General features: G+C 45.7%; 1 protein-coding gene across 6 annotated transcripts in view; it reads right to left on the bottom strand.

Annotated features, from left to right (window-relative positions):
* Window positions 1-17,872, bottom strand: part of PTPN14 (protein tyrosine phosphatase non-receptor type 14) — a 177,940-nt gene that overhangs the window by 28,909 nt on the left and 131,159 nt on the right. For all 6 annotated transcript variants that reach the window (XM_047841372.1, XM_047841377.1, XM_047841376.1 and 3 more), the window contains exons 6-12: window positions 16,495-16,565; window positions 15,532-15,619; window positions 11,848-11,936; window positions 8,876-8,963; window positions 7,977-8,059; window positions 4,825-4,882; window positions 1,291-1,369 (exon numbers count right to left, since the gene is read on the bottom strand). In XM_047841372.1, the coding sequence (XP_047697328.1) occupies window positions 1,291-1,369; window positions 4,825-4,882; window positions 7,977-8,059; window positions 8,876-8,963; window positions 11,848-11,936; window positions 15,532-15,619; window positions 16,495-16,565 (556 nt within the window). The remainder of the gene's footprint in view (window positions 1-1,290; window positions 1,370-4,824; window positions 4,883-7,976; window positions 8,060-8,875; window positions 8,964-11,847; window positions 11,937-15,531; window positions 15,620-16,494; window positions 16,566-17,872) is intronic.

Genomic DNA, 17,872 nt, shown 5'->3' with positions numbered 1-17,872 from the left:
GTGGTTTCTTTAACACACACATACACGTACACACACACACACACACACACACACCCTAGGAAGGCAACCTCTTGCCCAAACACTTTCTGATGAGCAAAGTTCATCATTTTCACACTCTGGATTTAAGCATGAGCAAAGGAGAGGAGGACAGGCAGAAAGGCAAAAAATAAAACCAAAAACCACCAACCAGAAAAGGTGACTGAAAACGCTCAGTTGCCTGAGGAGGAGTGTGCTCACAGACCAGATGAGCTGAGATGGACAAGAAAAACCAGCAAAACCCAGGAACAAAGGTGTGCCACTTCGCCATCTCTATGGGCTCTGGGGCTTTCCCACAGAAGCAGGGTAACTTTGCTCGTCTGCTTATAAAAAGGAGTATTTGATTAAAGAGTCTTGACTATCTTATAGTTTCCACACTCACACTCTGACAGGACAGAGGTTCAAAATAGCCAGCCTATGGTGACACAGAAACGCATTATCCGTTCAACATACTGCCGACACCCAAGTTTAGTAACATTCCTTTTCTGAGATGCAGTTAGTGTAATGACGAAGAGGGCGCTGGCTCAAGAGTCATTTTTCACCTCAAAGCTCCTCCCATACCCTTTCTGCGCCCCACTTTCTTTTTCTATAAATGGCACTAGTAATAGTACCTATCGTGTGGGTTTATTTTGAGGATTAAATGAAACAATATGTTGCAAGGGCTTAGCACGGTGCTTAGGGAGAGGAACTGCTCTATAAATGGTAATTGTTATTATTAGAACCATTATTCTTAGGACGGATTTTCTCACACGTTTGGCATGGGAGTGTTTGGGGAGAAAAAGAATAAAAAACAGACTCCATTTGCTCTGAGGCAAGAACAGGTGTCCGGAGAAATGGCAGGCAGCAGTGAAAGAGAGGAGTGGAGATTATTTGTGCCTTTCTTTTAAGTAAGCTGGACGCCTGTGTGCTCTGTGTGCTCGATACGGGTCACGAGGGTGAAGAGCATTCCGTGGGGCTTACTGTCCCTCTCTCTTCTCCAAGCCCACTCATCAGAGGGAGGAGACAAGGAACTTGCTCACTGCCTTCTCCCAACTCCCTCGGCAGCCAATTCTGGGAACGTTTTCCTCTCGGGGGCAAATGACACGCTATGCCTTTCACAAATCGAAGCCGCCGCCTGCTGCCATTCAGACAATGACAAAGTTAAAACAAAAGTATCACTGTCATCTAAGAAATAAAAAAAAAAACAACTTCTTCACCGCTGACAGGTACTCGACTTTTCGTCTCAAGAAGGGAAAATGACAAGCCACGGTTTACCTTGCGAAGTGTGTGTTTCCGAGTAGTGTTCACCACACTGGACGTGCATGGGAGGCAAGATGTACGGCTGCTGTCGGGGCTGAAACAGAAAAGACAGCACAGGTGGGAAGGCCATGGCACAAATGGCCGTGGAATCTCACGGGGCACCAGCCCAAGCACACGACAGCCCATCATTCACCCACGTCTGCAGGGAAGCACACTGTGGCCTCTCTGTTGGTCCACCCTTGACTCGTCCCTCTTTGACTCATCTGTACCCCCATCTCATCACTAAGTCTAGGACTGGAGAAACGGAAGGAAATAAGGCAGCTGGTTCAAGGTGGGAAAGGTAAGGAAGCTGTAATTAACATTTAGTCTATTTCCTGATATGCTTGCAAAACTCCCAATGCCCTTTTAAAAGGAGTAATTCAGAACATGTAGATTGATTATATTCGACCTAAAGAATAATGACAATAAGGGGAAACTCGGTTTCATTGTAACCGAAATCGTCTGCACCTATGACCCTAGTTTACAGCACCACGTCAACCTCCAATAGGGACGGGGGTGGTGTTAAGCTGGGTTCGGTTGCAAATTTATATAAAAATCTAAATGGTGACCCGCGACAATATGTGTGTGGTTCTCAAGACCACTTATGGACCCCCCGTTGCAGAACCCAATGTGGACAGGTCTTGCAGCAAATCTAGTTCAACCATCTACTCTGCAGTGAAAAATCTTTTCCAAGAGACTCCTTAAAGATGGTTATTTAGACCCAACCTGAACAACTTCCTGGTGCAGACAAGAATAAAACTTTCAGAAGAAAAAAAAAAAAGTTTAGATCAGCTCAATATTTGGTGAGCCGACAAAGGAAATATGATTAGTTGCTAACGTGATCTACAGCAAATCACCAAGCCTCAGTACATCTCAGCTTCTTGCCAATCAAATCACACTTCTTCCCTCCCCTTATCACCAACAATATTTATGTTACTTAGATATTGGGATCCCCAGTGACAGCTTCTTTGAAGAAAAAGTTTTGATTCTAAAAAACAAAAATCTTTAAAAAACTTTAAGCCTGTAAACCACCAAACAGGATATATTTGATTATTTTGAAATTACTCTCATAGATACTGGTTTAAATATTACTGCTTTAGGAGAACGGCTGAGATCAAGCCAAAAAAACCCAAAGCCAGCAGGGGTCACACTTTCTCAGTATCCCTCAATACTGGAAGAACACTTGCCATAATCTGAAGCTGGGCAAATAACTCATCTGCCATTTTGCCTGCCACAAATAATGCTTAAGCATCAAAAGGGCACGTAAAGAAGGTAATAAAGATAAGGGATCCAAAAATAAAAAAGTCAAGAAAGAAGAAATAAGGAATTGAAATTAATCTAAGAAAGGAGTTCATGGTACCAAAAAGAAGGTGCTGTATCAGCTTTTCTCAATATTCCCTTTGGCTGTTTCTCCCCCCCTCTTTGGCTGGTTTATGAATTGCAATTTTAAAATATTTTCCTCTTCTTGGTGGTACGTAATTCAACTCAATTTTTCCAGCGTAGGACAGCCAGTTTTGAGGCTTAAAACAAACAAACAAAAACAGTGGGAAGGGATTCACGTGAGGTAAGAGAAATGCATAGTAAGGTAAAGTTGGCTCACTGCCTTCTCTTGCTCTTAAAAATCCAATTTTTTGGAATTAAAAAAAAATCTAATAAGCAAGTGACTATTTATGAATTGGCATAAGTGTACAGCAAAGGATAACAGCTAATCCTCCAAATACCATTTCGGGATCTTATTTATTCCATCTCTTTGTATTATATATATAATATTGTGTTATGTTATATATAGTGCATATCATTCTATCTTTCCAGACCTGCTAATAGAGAAACAAGTGAGACGCCATAATATAGGCAGCAGAAGGGCAAGAGAAAAATAGCAGTCCTGGTTCTCAGCAAGGAAGCCAAAAAGAGACAATATCACTCATCCCAGGGAACTCCCGGTAATATGGTTTTGCCCTGAAGGGTAGAAGAAAGGGAGGAGCCTTGAACTTGGCTTCCTGCAGATTGTCTTCACCCAGATAAAATACGAAAACCTCTTTCTCTTCTCCAGATAATTAGGATGAGATCAAATCACAAGACAGCTTTAAAATACTTGGCCTCCATGGTGTTTCATGGACATAAATGAAAAATCATCTCCCTAATGAAGACATGTGGAGTCTAAAAAAAAAATAATATTCACAAAGGAGAAGTATAAAGAAACCAGTGCCATGAACAAATCTATCAATGCCACAAGGGAAAAGCCCAAAGTGACCCTCTGGACCTCCAAGGCAAGGGCCACTTGTGAGATACTATGCATGACATCGAGATTAATAATATTCATGTTGGGTACTCAGGAATGTGATGACATAATGGCTCAACTCTAGAATTCTAAGAGTTCATTGTCTATGCATTTTCCAGACAAAAAAAAAATTCCTCAAAACTCTCCTTTGGAAAGACAAGTTAAAGATGTGCTATAGGGTATACACTGTGTATGAGGAAAAATTCAATTTTATTCTCCTATCAACTCGAAGGAAATGGTCACCTAGAAAATTTTAAAGGTCACATGTTTAAAGGTCACTTTTCTGCATCTTTCTATGATATTATCCTAAAGTAGTCCTCAAAATAAAACACAGCCTAAGAACAGACGTATTGAAATTAGAGTTGTGTTTCCTTATTCAGAAGAGGAAAAATTTTTTGTTTAATGTTTTTATTTATTTTTGAGACAGAGGGAGACACAGCATGAGCAGGGGAGGGGCAGAGAGGGAGGGAGACACAGAATCTGAAGCAGGATCCAGGCTCCGAGCTGTCAGCACAGAGCCCAACGTGGGGCTTGAACTCACGGACTGTGAGATCATGACCTGAGCTGAAGTCGGACGCTTAACCGACTGAGTCACCCAGGCGCCCCAAGAGGAGAAGTTTTTTAAAAAATGAATAAAGCTAACGTTAGATTAGATAGAAAAGTAGATCAATTCAGTAAATCGATTTTGTTGGTCTTAAAATTAGAAGATATATAATTAATCTTCCCCATCAAATACCCTAACTTGAAACCACCGACTAAACTCGTTCAATTTGGGTTCATTCAAAAAGCATTTTCTGACTAGTTTATTAAGATCTATCTATGGTGGCAAATACAAAAGAATTTGTAGAGCTTATAACTAAAGACATGTGTATGTAACAACCAGAAACAGTGATAAAATCACAGATGAGCAAATGGACAAAAACACACACCATAGGTCACATGCTGAAGAAACACGGTCTCATCAACCTTAAGACTTATTCTTCGGGGGTGAACCTTGAGCCATACTTCAAGAAGTGATGGCTGTGGATGGGCACATGGATGTCCCACGTGATGGGGCACAAATGGGACATGAATATTCATGACACCTGCTTGGCTGACTGATGCTCTTCTATGTTTTCATAAGATCTCACCTGGTCATGATGCCCTAGTCATGTTTCCTTTCAATTGAGCAACAAAAGGACATTCCATCCCCAACAGTCAGACCATTTGATTACTGAAGACTTTATACATACCAGAGAGGATCGGCTCCAGGTGGGCTGGCGTCTGATGGGGGGTGGAGAATTTGATTGTCTACAGGAAAAGTTAAAGAAATGAGAAGAGTCATTTTATTTATCATACATAAGATGATCAGACGGACCAACAAGAGAGGGGGAAAAGGCGGGGTGGGGGGTGGGGAAACAGACAAGAGAGCTAAATAATAAGGTGCGCCTGGGTGGCTCAGGTAGTTGAGCGTTGGACTTTGGCTCAGGTCATGATCCCATGGTCCGTGAGTTCGAACCTCGCGTCGGGCTCTGTGCTGACAGCTCAGAGCCTGGAGCCTGCTTCAGATTCTGTGTCTCCCTCTCTCTCTGACCCTCCCCCGTTCATGCTGTGTCTCTCTCTGTCTCAAAAATAAATAAACATTAAAAAAAAAAGAGACAGAGAGCTAAATAATTTATGGCAAAATGTAAACATTTATTTCTGAATGGAGAGGCTATGAAAAATGTTGATTTCCTTTTTTATTCTCTTATTTTCAAAATGTTTAGAGCACATGATCCTTAGATATTAAATTTTACAGAAGAATGAGGCTTATTTCCAAAAAATATTATGAGGGAAATAAGCAAGACTGAAAAATATCACTATTATTACATGGGTTTTTTAAAAATTGTATTCTTTGTATCTTTGTCTATGTGTAAAATCTTTCATAAAGAAAAAAAGCAAGAAGAAAAAATATTTTTTAAATGCTGCCAGTCAAATGGAATCCAAAACAGATTAAATATGTTTGAGTAAGACCATACAAAGATCTTTTTGAATTAAGATAATACTGATTATAAGTAGTAATCTAATCAGATCCTTTCCAGACTGAGAATCAACGTGAATTTTTTTTAACGTAGGGATAAAAATGTGTGGGAGCTAAGAGTATTAAGAAATTCTTGAGTACTGGGGCGCCTGGGTGGTGCAGTCGGTTAAGCGTCCGACTTCAGCCAGGTCACGATCTCGCGGTCCGTGAGTTCGAGCCCCGCGTCAGGCTCTGGGCTGATGGCTCGGAGCCTGGAGCCTGTTTCTGATTCTGTGTCTCCCTCTCTCTCTGATCCTCCCCCGTTCATGCTCTGTCTCTCTCTGTCCCAAAAATAAATAAACGTTGAAAAAAAAAAAAGAAATTCTTGAGTACTGAAATCAAAGGTGTCTTTGAGAAATGGGTCTCAAAGTCCAGACTGACATTTTCCCTAGTCTTCAGTGAACTCATACATAGACAAAAACAAACAAAAAACCCAGGACACGTAGAATTTTCCATCAAGCTAGAATTCTTCAATTTAAAGCATTCTCCTTTGTCTGATAGTTCATCTTTCCTACCTTTTTAGTGATAAAACACCTTTTCTTTCTTTCATGAGGTGTGGAAACAGTAACGTTGGACTTTTTTTTTTTTTAACAACTGGCCAAATATAGTATTATTAGACTTAGGTTAAACACCCTTCCCACTCCCTGCAATTTCTCTTCTCGAGTCAAGAAATATGGGAAGCACTCTTTGGAGCTCTATGAAATGAAATGAAAATCAATGATAGTCTTTTAGCAGTCAGGGTGTGCAGACCTCTGGAGAAAGATGCTGTTAAGATAATGCTAGTTTCCTAAAACTACAGGGGGTTTATCCCAGGCCTTAATGCAGTCTGTGCTGAGATCCTGAAACTATACACAGAATTTACTATGTGTATGGAGTGTGTGTGTGTGTGTGTGTGTGTGTGTGTGTGTACATCTTAGAGAGTCCAAATAAGAGGTTAGGAACCTCCTCCACCTGGTGAGGAGAAAAGAATGGTTATTACAGAAGTAGAAAGGAAAACACCATTTCCTCAGTTTTCAGGCTAACGTGGGATGCTCACTAGTATTCGGAGAGCGCCAAAGAAATCAAAATACTCTGCAAATTTTACAGTAAACTCCCTTGCTGAGAAATGGTCCAACCAGAAGACCACAGTGAAATTCACTGCTTAAAACAGTCAGATTTTAATTCGCCCTCCAGAAGCCGACCATAGAGTTTGTGTTAATGTCAAAGACCCCCCCGCAGATCAAAGGCCGCCGCAGCGCAGAAGTGCACAGAAGTGATCTATGGGGAGTCTGTTCAAAAGAACACCACGTGCGTGTGCGTGCGCGTGTGCGTGCCCGTACAGTGATGGCTGTTTGACTTGCCGCTCCCTGATCACTGCCCTTCCGATTTACATTTGCAAACTTTGCTGGCGGACCTGATACCATCAACGATCCTTTCAGACTCCGACAGTGACCAATTGCAAAGACTGGTTTGAAAGAGCCTCCATCGTGTAGAGAAGAAAGTCTGTCAGGACCTGAGGCTCCAGTTCTAAAGCAGCCGCAATTTTCAGCAGGAACTGCTCTGGGACAATACTCTCACACTCTTGGATGTGTCCACTGGGGGAATGGAAAAGCAGTTCCTCTCTTGCATTTATATCCCCGAATTCTTTGAAACACAATTAAGCACCTAGGGCGCCCCAACTGCCGAACGTCCTCTGCTGAGGAACATCTTTTGAAGGCAACCAAAATAAAGGCAATGATAGCGTGAGCCCCAGCTACTCTACATCCAAGGTCAGGTCACATTTAAGTTCCCATATCAGACTCCCTTTATCATCTTTATTTCCAAATTAAATTGAAAAAACACACATGGATTCGTGACGTCTATTAGTGTATTCCAAGTCTTCCTCTAATTACCCTGGCCTCTCATTTACAGGCAGATGACATGACCCAGAAGCACACGCGGGGTTAGCCAACTGTGTAAGAGAAACAGGGCTGAGGATGACAGAACCTTCTTTTCTTTCAAGTTGGCTTGCTACTCCGTGACACACTTCTGAACATACCCCGCATCTGACACGAAGGGGCACCCTGGCAAATTGGGAACCGCTCAGCTCCTCCGAACTCCTCACAGAGGATGGAAAGGCACTAATGTGGGCCAACCCGTCCAGGTAGTCAAGCACTCACAGTCAATTTGTGAGTTATTTTCTCTCCAGGCGCACGCGCTGTGCCAGACGGCCTTCGTCATTAAAGTTCTTTCCCTCCTGCCTGGTCAGCTTCCACGAGGAAGGAGGGAAAAGAGCGAACGGCAGACGCCATCTACGACATCCCTAAAGCACATGGATTTAATCTGACCAGGCCTTCCAGTGAGAAGGTGGACAGACGGCTTACTTACTCAGTGCAGATTTTGTTTTGTTTGTAAAACTTGTGCCGCGTAGCAAACAACCGAGAGATATACTTGGCATTTTCAAGATCGTCCTTAGAAAAGAAGAGGCAGAGAAAAAAAAACAAATAAAACATGTATTTGATTATAAACGCATCTCCCTAGGATTCCCCCGAACAGGGCCACATTCCTTCGTATCGTCAGGCCACACACAAAATAGCCCCCCGAGCAGCAAACCGGTGTGCTGAAATTCTGCAGCAAGCTGGGCTAGGAAGCCCACCCAAGGATGGCAGACAATCTGTTAAAGAATCTTCCATACTCAGGGCACTGGGCTTACACCATGGGCTGGCATATCTTCACACAATTCCAAACCAGATGCTTTAAAAATAAATAAGGATCAAGACAGAGCACGGAATGAACACCAAGCATCACTGAGAGGCAGCGAGGTGCACGGACAGCCCTGGCTCTCAAGGGGGCCCTCAACAGAAGGAAGATCACTCAGATTACTTCAGATTAGGCTTGGGCTGTGCGGCTGGGGGGAGAAAATCCAGGTCCGCCAGCAAAAGAAAATGCTGTGCAATATAATCGGGGGGTTACTGGATGTGGGCTGTAACTTGAGCGCGGAGGAACGCAGCACGCCAGACAATGGGATCCACCCCAAACACAGCAGGTGGAGGAACCGAAATCCCCGAGTCCAAACTCGGCTTGGAAACCTGGCGTTCTGAACGGGAAATCACCACCACTACCCGGAAATGAGTAATGACAGCACTGGGCGAGAGGTGGACGGTTACGGGTTCAGTAGAACATTTATTCTCTCACGACGCAGAGAGCAAAGAAGGGATGTGGTGAGTTGAGAGGTCACACGGCAAGCTGTCTGTCGGACCCTGCCCCCATCGTTCCATTTTGCTTACCGTGTGAAAGAGGGCCGTCTCTTCTTTGTTGATGAGCTCCACCAGAATAGTCGACTTGTTGTGTGTGATATTCCCGATGTCATTCCACCTGGTCACAAGAAAAACAACTGGGTTTGCCAGGCAGGTTCCAGGCAGTTATGAATCAGCACAGGAGGGTCATCACTGCTGGTGAGTCTCGTTTTACAAATTACGATTTAACTATAGTTTCAAAAACTAAATGTGCCTTCTCTCCAAGCAAAAAAATAAAGAAAACATACCCCGGGTCAAACTTAAATAGCTAAGGAAACCGTATAACGTAAATCTGGATACTGCTATTCATAAGGTGTACTTTCCTTTATGACTAGTTATGAGGAAAACGTTCAAGGAACGTCTGCCTTGTTTTTCACATTTCCAAACTGCAAAGCATATGGAGGAGCATATTATTTCAAAGTCACGTGTTTCCGGGAATCTAGGCCAAAGAATCCACATAGATTCTGTGTTGCAGCGCAGGCTACAGACTGATGACGCCACCAAGAGAAAGTGCCCGGGAAGGTAAGCTGTAGTTTCCCATTCTGCCTGGAGTCAGTTTGTAGCCGCCTCTTACTACTGTCTACCTTCACTCTGTGCCCCGATCTACAATTCCCTCTTCATGTCAACCTTCACTGCCCTATTCTCTGCCTAGATGATTCCTTCAAGACTTAGCTCAGAAGTCACCTTCTCTCTTTCTCGTCCCGACAACACGCATGCGTATAGTTCCCTATCGGTCACCACGTGGTATTACAACTGTTGACCTCTGTGACTAGAGCCCAAACTAAGCCAGACTAGCCCAAAGACGCCATGCCTAGAGATTCTGCTGTCTTCGTGTCTGTATTCCAAGCACGGAGCCAAGCACCCGGCATTCAACATGCAATGGATGTTGGCTGAGAGAATTAAAAGTAGTAATATTGCCTCCCATCTGTATAGAGTACGGTTCCTTTATCGACTCTCTAAGGTCGACAAGGCAGCTATTTTTGTTCCTCCTTTAGAGATGAGACAATCGAGGCACAAACGAGTACAGGACTTAGCCACGTTCACTCTGCTCACTGGGGATGCACGAGTTCCATACTGGGGCTTACGGGCATTCCTCCAGTCACCTTTCCATTATTCCAGGACCAACTGTGTTTACGTACATCTGCTGGGGCCATACTCTCTACAGGTGATCAGTAGAGCTGTCGGTTGACTTACAATTCCAAGAGATTACATCTACACGACCCAGAGCTACAGGCTCCTCAATGAAGGTCTCTAGAGATAAGAGCTATTTGGTTTCCTCAGGCTCCATTCCTTCAAACCGACTGCCAAAACTCTGGATCCACTCCTCCTCCACCATGCAACTTCCCCTAGGGGCATCGTTACCATGACACCATGGCAGACCATGGCAGAAGCAAATTCCCAGCCTGTAGGGGTTTCGAGATAAGGACTGGAGGGAGAAGTCCGGAAGCAGTTCCTAAGGAACCGAAGCAAGCCTCTGAGTGGCTTACCATCAGCAGAGTTTCAAACTGCTATTTTCTTCTATTTAACCTCCACAACTGAAACGTAAGACTTGTCTACTTCTCCAGGCTCAAGGAGAAAATGAAGCATTGATTCAGCTATGAAGAACTGTGTGGGACAAAATGCCCGAACAGCTTTAAATGGGCATAAAAATTCATAGTTATATCGCTGCCTAATTTATGCATTTTGCTTGACCAATTTGTAACTTATTGTACGTGTATGGAGTTGACTGAATATGTCCAAAAGTCAAAAAGTTTATTCTGCAGCCACCAAGATCTTCCCCCTACTCCTGTTTCAATAATGTCCCCTTTCACAGAGCAAGAAAAAAATAAATGAACAAAAATAATGGCAGGGTGGGGACCTAGCGGCAGAGGGGGGCGGGGTTTGGGGGGAAGCCAATTAGGAAGCTTTCGGTGGGAAAATACTTGCAAAATGACCCAGATCAACTGCTGATCCAGAGAGTACACAGCTAGGCAAGATCCACGCCCAGAAGGTGGACTTTGCTTTGACTCTAAGAGCTGTCTTTGATGATCTGGCCTAGGTGCACAGCTATGCCTACCAGATGCATGTACAAGACAGCTCGTCTTCCAGTAAATAACTGGCCACACTGCCCTTGTAAATGAAAGCAAGGATGCAGCTTTTGAGATCACTGACACCACGGTAGCAACTACGGATGCCAACACGAGCAAGCTCCCGGACACGTGACCCGAGGAGACACTGGTCTCTCACGTTAAACGGAGAAGAGGGCTTAAAATGCAAAATAATGAGAGGTGCCTAGGTGGCTCAGTCGGCGAAGCATCCAACTTCGGCTCAGGTCATGATGTAGCGGTTCATGAGTTTGAGCCCCACGTCGGGCTCTGCACTGACAGCTCAGGGCCTGGAGCCGCCTTTGGATTCTGTGTCTCCCTCTCTCTCTCTCTGCCCCTTCCCTGCTTGCACTCTCTCTAAAATAAATAAGCATTAGAAAAAGAATTCTAAAATGCAAAATGATGAAAAAGTACCAAATTCCTTTAATTCATGATAACACACTCAATGCTTTTCAAAGTGCACTTTCATAAATACATTATATTTTTAATATAAAAATCAGTCCTCCCTCTTCTAGCACATGTGGTTAGGCGGAGGGCGATGGAAAATGGGAAGAAGCCACTCTGGACTGAAGGACTGACCGGACGGCCTGCTTCCAACCAGACTCACAGAGTTTAGCTCCAGGTCTCTGGCTCCAGGGCACCTTTCCTGGACTCAGGTGAGAGTCCCCACCCCCAAACGGGCCTCCAGGAGAAGTGAGATGCATTTCTCCATCAGCGCTCGAATCGCACAGAGGGCTGATCTTCTCTGAATTGAGAAAAGCTCAGTGGTGACCCACCATCTGGCTCTCAACTCGCTGGGATACCTGTCCTACTGAGCAGGGTTTTCGAGAGTCCCTCAAGGGGAAAAAGAAAAAAGGAAAAAGATATGAAGAAGACTACCTGTGTATCACTGCTTGTCTTCCAATTCTGTTTCTCACGAAAATGCCCATAAAGAAAATGCCCAGCTGCACACTGTTTCCATGATTGTCCTGCGTAAGATCAACAGAAGAGCGGCGTGATGAAACAGATCACCAGCGACCTGGCAGAACCGAGCACGTGGGCCGCAGCTCACCCGGGGGGCCACACCCCGTTTCCTGCCCATAAATGAAAGAATCACAGACAGCATCCGGACGAAAGGCAACTTGGTCCTGAAGGGACTCACGCCGCTGCACAGCCTAGTGGACTATACACATATACATGCATCTTTTATCTGAATTTGTCACTACATGTTGCCTGTCCGAGAGAGATTTTTAGGATTGTCTCAGATTTGGGGGCACTTAAGATCTCATCTTTCACGAGCGTCTATTAGTATCTTTTTTACGTTTTTTCTAAATCAAAATTATACGTGTGTGTAGTTTGATTACGTATGCGTTTCTACACGTGTGATTATATAAGCCCGCAGTTTGAAGAACTGAGCATATTGTTTGCAGCCTCTTTAGAAGAAGCCAACAGCAGACTTGTTCCCACCATTTCCTCTCCCTACAGACATCAACTTCCCCTGCCTAATGCCCTAGTGTGTGTCTATTTGCATCCACTGTGCTTGGTGTTTCAATTTAGAGCCTCATGCCCCTCAGTCCTGGGATACTTTCTCGAATTACTAGCTTTGTTTCCTCTGTTCACTTCTGGAACTCCCATTATTCCACTGTTGGACATCCTGGGCTGGCCTTCTAATTTTATCTCCCACCTCCCATGTTCCAAACTTCACTTTTTGGTGAGATTTTCTTAATTTTGTCTTGCAACCTATTACATTTTCTATTTCTGATATCACATTTTTAATTTCTGAGAGTTTTTCTTTCCTTTCTTTTTTTTCTTTTTTTTTTTAAATTATTTTCTGAACCTTCTCTTTTAAAAGCAATCTATTCCTTGAAAGATGTAATATAGTGGAGACTCATAGGATGGTATTTTGGGCGAGGAGTTCTTCACCCGGCAGAGTCTCTACGTCTTCCAGGCCGCTTCGTTTTCTTTGCGTTGGCCTCTGTCATTCCTGTAAGGACACCCTGTGGGGTGATGCTGGGCCACATATTCATGTTCCAGAGAGGGACGCTAAGTGCTGGCTGGGAGCTTCATGAGCACAGGAGGGGCGCGAGGACTACAGAGCTGTCGGGAAATCTGCTGGGCCCTGTGCTGAGGAAGCCCGGATGACTTATCTTCAAGTCTGGTCTCCTGGTCCGGTCAGATGCTTCCAGCCTCCCGTCTGGGAGAGCCCAACCTGCTGCCGGCGTGCTTGGGAGCAGAGCAGGAACAAGGCTCACCATCCGGGGAATAAACTGTCACAGCCCCCTGCTTTCCCTGGGGGATACCTTCCTTGTGGAGGGAGCAGAGAGGCGCGCATGACTAGACACGGGATGGAAGAGAAGGATGTCTGCATTCCTCAGAACCCTTGATCCCGTATAAGACACACAGACAACAGTGCCCCATCACAGGGACGTCTCTCCAGCTTGCCCGGCAAAGCGCACATTAGAACAGGGCTCTTCTAACAGGGACAGAGCGAGGTCAAGACAACGGCTGGATGCAAAGCAGAGACAGGGTTGGGAGAGGGTGGAGAGGGAAGGAAAGGAAGTGCCTCGGTTGTCAGGAGCAGTTACAAGGCAGGTGACATGCAGAAAAACACTTGTGAGAAAAGAAGTCAGGAGAAGTGGAGAGGCGAAGCGGAAAGAAAATCCTGCAGAGAGCCTTCCTGGGGCACTCTGCCAGTAGATCCATTGGTGCAGCGGGCCAGTAGGGGTGGGGGCGTGGCAGGAGCAGTTCACCAGGGCCGAGCAATGGAGAAAACATAGGACTGAGGCCCAGACGCTGCATCGATCAAACCTTAGGGGCTTGGTGTCCCACTCGGCTAAGGATCGAGGCTCCAGACACAAGCACCCTCTCTGTGTCCCCGTGCTCTGACAACGCAGGGAGCCACTGAGGCAGCGGCCCGCCTGTGTGTGTGGAGGCGGGAGGGGCGGACCTGTCAGGAAGTGGACTGGTACTCCTCCGGCCTTGAGAAACTTTGAAGAATCGCTCGTGGAAAAGCCCACGCTACGTGGAAATGTTCTTCCCTAAAACGTATCCATAGCAAGCCCGTGTACGTTCCTTGGGGCTCCATCACTACTCGGTCTGCCCCTGCACACTCTCCTGCCTGCCTTTTCACCTATCTCAGAGCTGATCACGGCACCGCCCCACCGGTCCTGCTGCCCCTCCCGTCATCCTTGTCTCCGGGGATGTCAGGTGGTCGGTAGGTGGCCACCTTAGTCATGAACAGACACGTGGGGAAACAGAAGACACCCAGCTAAGTCACACGCACAGGCAGTGAGTCAGCAGTGCCTGTCTGCCCACTCGGACCAAGGTAGACAGTACCTGCCTTGTGCTCTTCCCACAAAAGAACATACCAGAAAGTGCATCGGGGAACGGGCACAGTGGATTTCAACACTATCTCCACTGCTCTTGTTTCCCACAGCCCAGAATGACCAAAAACAACACGAGTAAATGAGCACAACGAAACCCCCGACTTCCTGGGACTGAGAAGTCAGTTTTCTGGAAGTGGAGAGAAGTCTACCCTGGTTTTTCAATGGCCCAGAATATCATGACTATATATGGGCTGCTGAAATGTAAGTGGGATGCAGATGGCTTCATAAGGCATTATCGCAAGGAAAATGGATTACAACCCTACGAAGGGTGGCCATTAGAGAAGCACAAGAAAATTAAACAAACCTAAAAAAGAGCCATTTAGCCCTTTCCACAAGCTGCGGCCACCCTGCTCGTTCTACTTGATGCACATGGGCAGTTCTCATTAAGGCAAATTGCAAGCGTGCAGCAGAGGAGGAACAGAACACTTATAAAACAGCCAGCGGAGCCAGTTTAGAATGAAACGTTTGTGCTAAAATTGCACCATCTCCCAAATTGAAGAAATGTGCCAGTTGCTTTCGGTTTCTGACAAAACTCCGTCTTTCGCAGAGTGGGTCAGTAGAGAGAAGAAAATGAGTTTGGAGTACGGGCCCAACTCTATAAATGACCATGCACCGTGACCCCCCCTCCCCAACCACACCCACTTCAGGAGGTGGATCTGTTGCAAAGGATGTGATGTGCTGTAACAGTTTCCCAGGCATGGTTTCCAGAAAACACCTGAGGGGCTGGAAACCCACAATGGAGGCTCTATAGAACTCGAGAAAGAAAGTGTGCTTGCATACAGGACAGGTTTCACTCTGCCTCACAAGCGATGATCCCTGTATCAGCTCAAAGAGAGGAGAGAAGAAGCGAATAAAGAAAACTACTGGGTAGGGTCTTCATATTAATAGCTGCTTTCCTGTCACAGAATTGGACGTGACCGCATACCTTCCCAGGGCTGGTGGATGGGCTGGTGTATGTCTGGTACTCACTCAGACGGTTGTCTTACAAACAAGATATTCTGCCCAAGACCATGGAAAACTTCAAAGTCTCTTAGTTAAGAAGAAGTGTTTGCTTTACTTAAAGTAAGCAGGACTCGCCATCTAATGCCACGTAGCGATAAGGAAGCCAGGTCGCTCTGGTCGGTTGCCTATCACTAGTTTTCCAACCACCTGAGCCATTCTGAGAAAGCTGAAGTGAGGACAGGCCAGGGTATGTTACCTTCACAGGGAAGATCTCCTGTCCAAATCCATCCAAACGTTCCACCTCGTTGATGTACATGAGCTCGGCTTCTGAGGGCAGGATTCCACTAAAACCGAAACAGCGTCAAAGAAGGAAATGGTTAAGAGCAACAAAGGCAGTGGAAGATCCGACCCTCCTGATGGCAAATTCCAGAGCTGTGGTTTAGCTCCAGTTCTGGGAAGAGCAATCATCACCCAACTGTGAGGACGCGGTACATTACTAAGTAATTCATTAACATATTCCCTACCAGCCTTTACTCAACGGGGAAGAATCAGAGGAAGGTAAAGTATTTAATTAAGAGCCACAGCCCTATAAACACTAATTATTCCAGACATCCCTGTGAATAATGCTGCTTGCTTTAAAAAAAAAAAAAAAGTTATTTTCTCCCACCTAGGAAAAAAAATCTCCACTGTTAAGAAACAAGGAAAAAGTTTATGAGGATGCTATTTTGGGAGCCAAGTGGCCAAAACGAGAGAGAGCTTAGGACCACTGCACAGGTCCTCTGAAGTCGAAGGAAGGCTGCTCGTTTTCCACTGGTCCCAGAGAGCTCCACGTAGCCCTGATAACAAGTTTTCAGGGCCTCCTCTCCCTCTTGACCTTGACTTTCCCATCCAAAGCAGATCTTTTAGGTCTTCACTCTTAACTCAAGCAGCCCCAGTCTCCCCAGCTCTGGCAACAGAGTTTTTGGAAGGTCAGAGAGAAGAGTTCTCCTGGCTAACAGCTTCACATCTATGTGGGCTTGCTGGTGTGGAAAGAAGAAAAGGAAAAAAGAAAGGGAGAGAAAGAAAAAAAAAAAAAGAAAAAGAACAGGAGAAAGGGGAGGCAGGGCAAGCACATAGTTTTTGAATCTATTTGTGCCTCTGGGAACAGGGCTGAGCCATGTGCAGGATAGAGCACAGCCGGGGGCCGGGGGTGGGAGCCAAGCGCCTTGGCGGGCCCTACCTGTGGGCTTTGTGTTCTTGGGCTACCTTCTGGGTCAGCTCCTCCAGAACGGCCTCCTCCAGGGCCAAATCCTATCAAAACAGAAGCAGTTGAGGTCATTTGCTGTTTGTTAGGAACAAACCTTAGGAGCTCTGTTCTCCAGAAGGTTTTCCTGATTAGCCTCACTTCATCCATCTCCCCTTTACTCCTTCAAATTGGAAGTTGTCCATTTTCGGGCTGACGGTCCGTTGTTACTTTTAGAACATGGCTCTCCACTATAACTTAGGTTCTCCACTTATAACTAACATGCCTCTTTCAAGGCATAGTTTGGGGAGCCACCTAAATTCTGGAGGGTATAGGAATAGCTCTTTTTTCATTTACCTTCTTCTTCTTTGTCTGCCTCCCAGACTCACTTTTATTGAAACTGCTTTGTCAGTACTTACGTATTTTTAACAATCGGGGTATGAATTTCCAGCCCATTATCCTTTCAAAAGCTGAGCCTAGCAAGGGGCTGTGCCTGGCCTTTTTGTCCACCACCACAATATCCGGGCACTAATTCAGAGCTACAGAAGGCAGAGAGGGCTCATTCAGATGTTACTTGACAGACCTTTGGGAGCAGAGGCCATGATGGCTACAAGCAGGGAGTTCTATAAGCTAACGGTGTGTGGGAACCCGCTGGTGTCTCCAGCACCTAAATCCCAGGGCCCTGGGGCCTGTGGCTCCCGTGGCGTTAGAGCCGATCGCACATACCTCTTCCCAACACCCCTCCGCTGACAGTGGGAATGTATCAGGGATTGTTACATGTTTACCAGCACAGAACTGTCTGGGACGGACGGTCTGAAGGAGTAATTCCAAGACAGGGAGACCAGAGCAACCAGTTCCTGAGACTCTGACAGGCGTGGTGATTCCAGAGCTCCCCGAATTCCTTGTGGTAGCCTGGGGAGGCTCAAGCCGAGGGCCAGCTGCCTCAGACCTTCCTAGGGGCCGGTTCCACACCATCTGCCCCAGGTCGGTAAGCACCGACGAGGGCAGAGATATACGCGCCACTTCCCTCTGAGCTCCAGAAGGAGTGTCAGAAGGGCCTCTGAGCTACGTGTCCTGGTGAGGCCCTCTGAGGCTCATCGTAGACACTGAGGGTAGAGGGCTGGGGGCTGAAGTTTGGCAGAAAACATCCCAAATGCCGATTCCCTGGATTCGAGAATACCATCTATACCAAGATGGCCTCCAATTTAACAATTTTCCGTGGATGCAACCCCACCCCCAAAAAAGGTACACCTCAAAACTGCAAGAAACATCCCATCTTGAATCAGGGAAACATGAAAAATCAGTATCTTTTAAATCCGGAAAATGAGGGTGTAAATGAGGTGCTGGAAATTGTATAGCCCTGCAGATGGTCACG

The sequence above is a fragment of the Prionailurus viverrinus genome, chromosome F1 (assembly GCF_022837055.1).
Source record: "Prionailurus viverrinus isolate Anna chromosome F1, UM_Priviv_1.0, whole genome shotgun sequence".
NCBI classification, from domain to species: domain Eukaryota; kingdom Metazoa; phylum Chordata; class Mammalia; order Carnivora; family Felidae; genus Prionailurus; species Prionailurus viverrinus.
The sequence above is the reverse complement of the archived record's forward strand: the minus strand, read 5'-3'. Positions and strand labels throughout refer to the sequence as shown.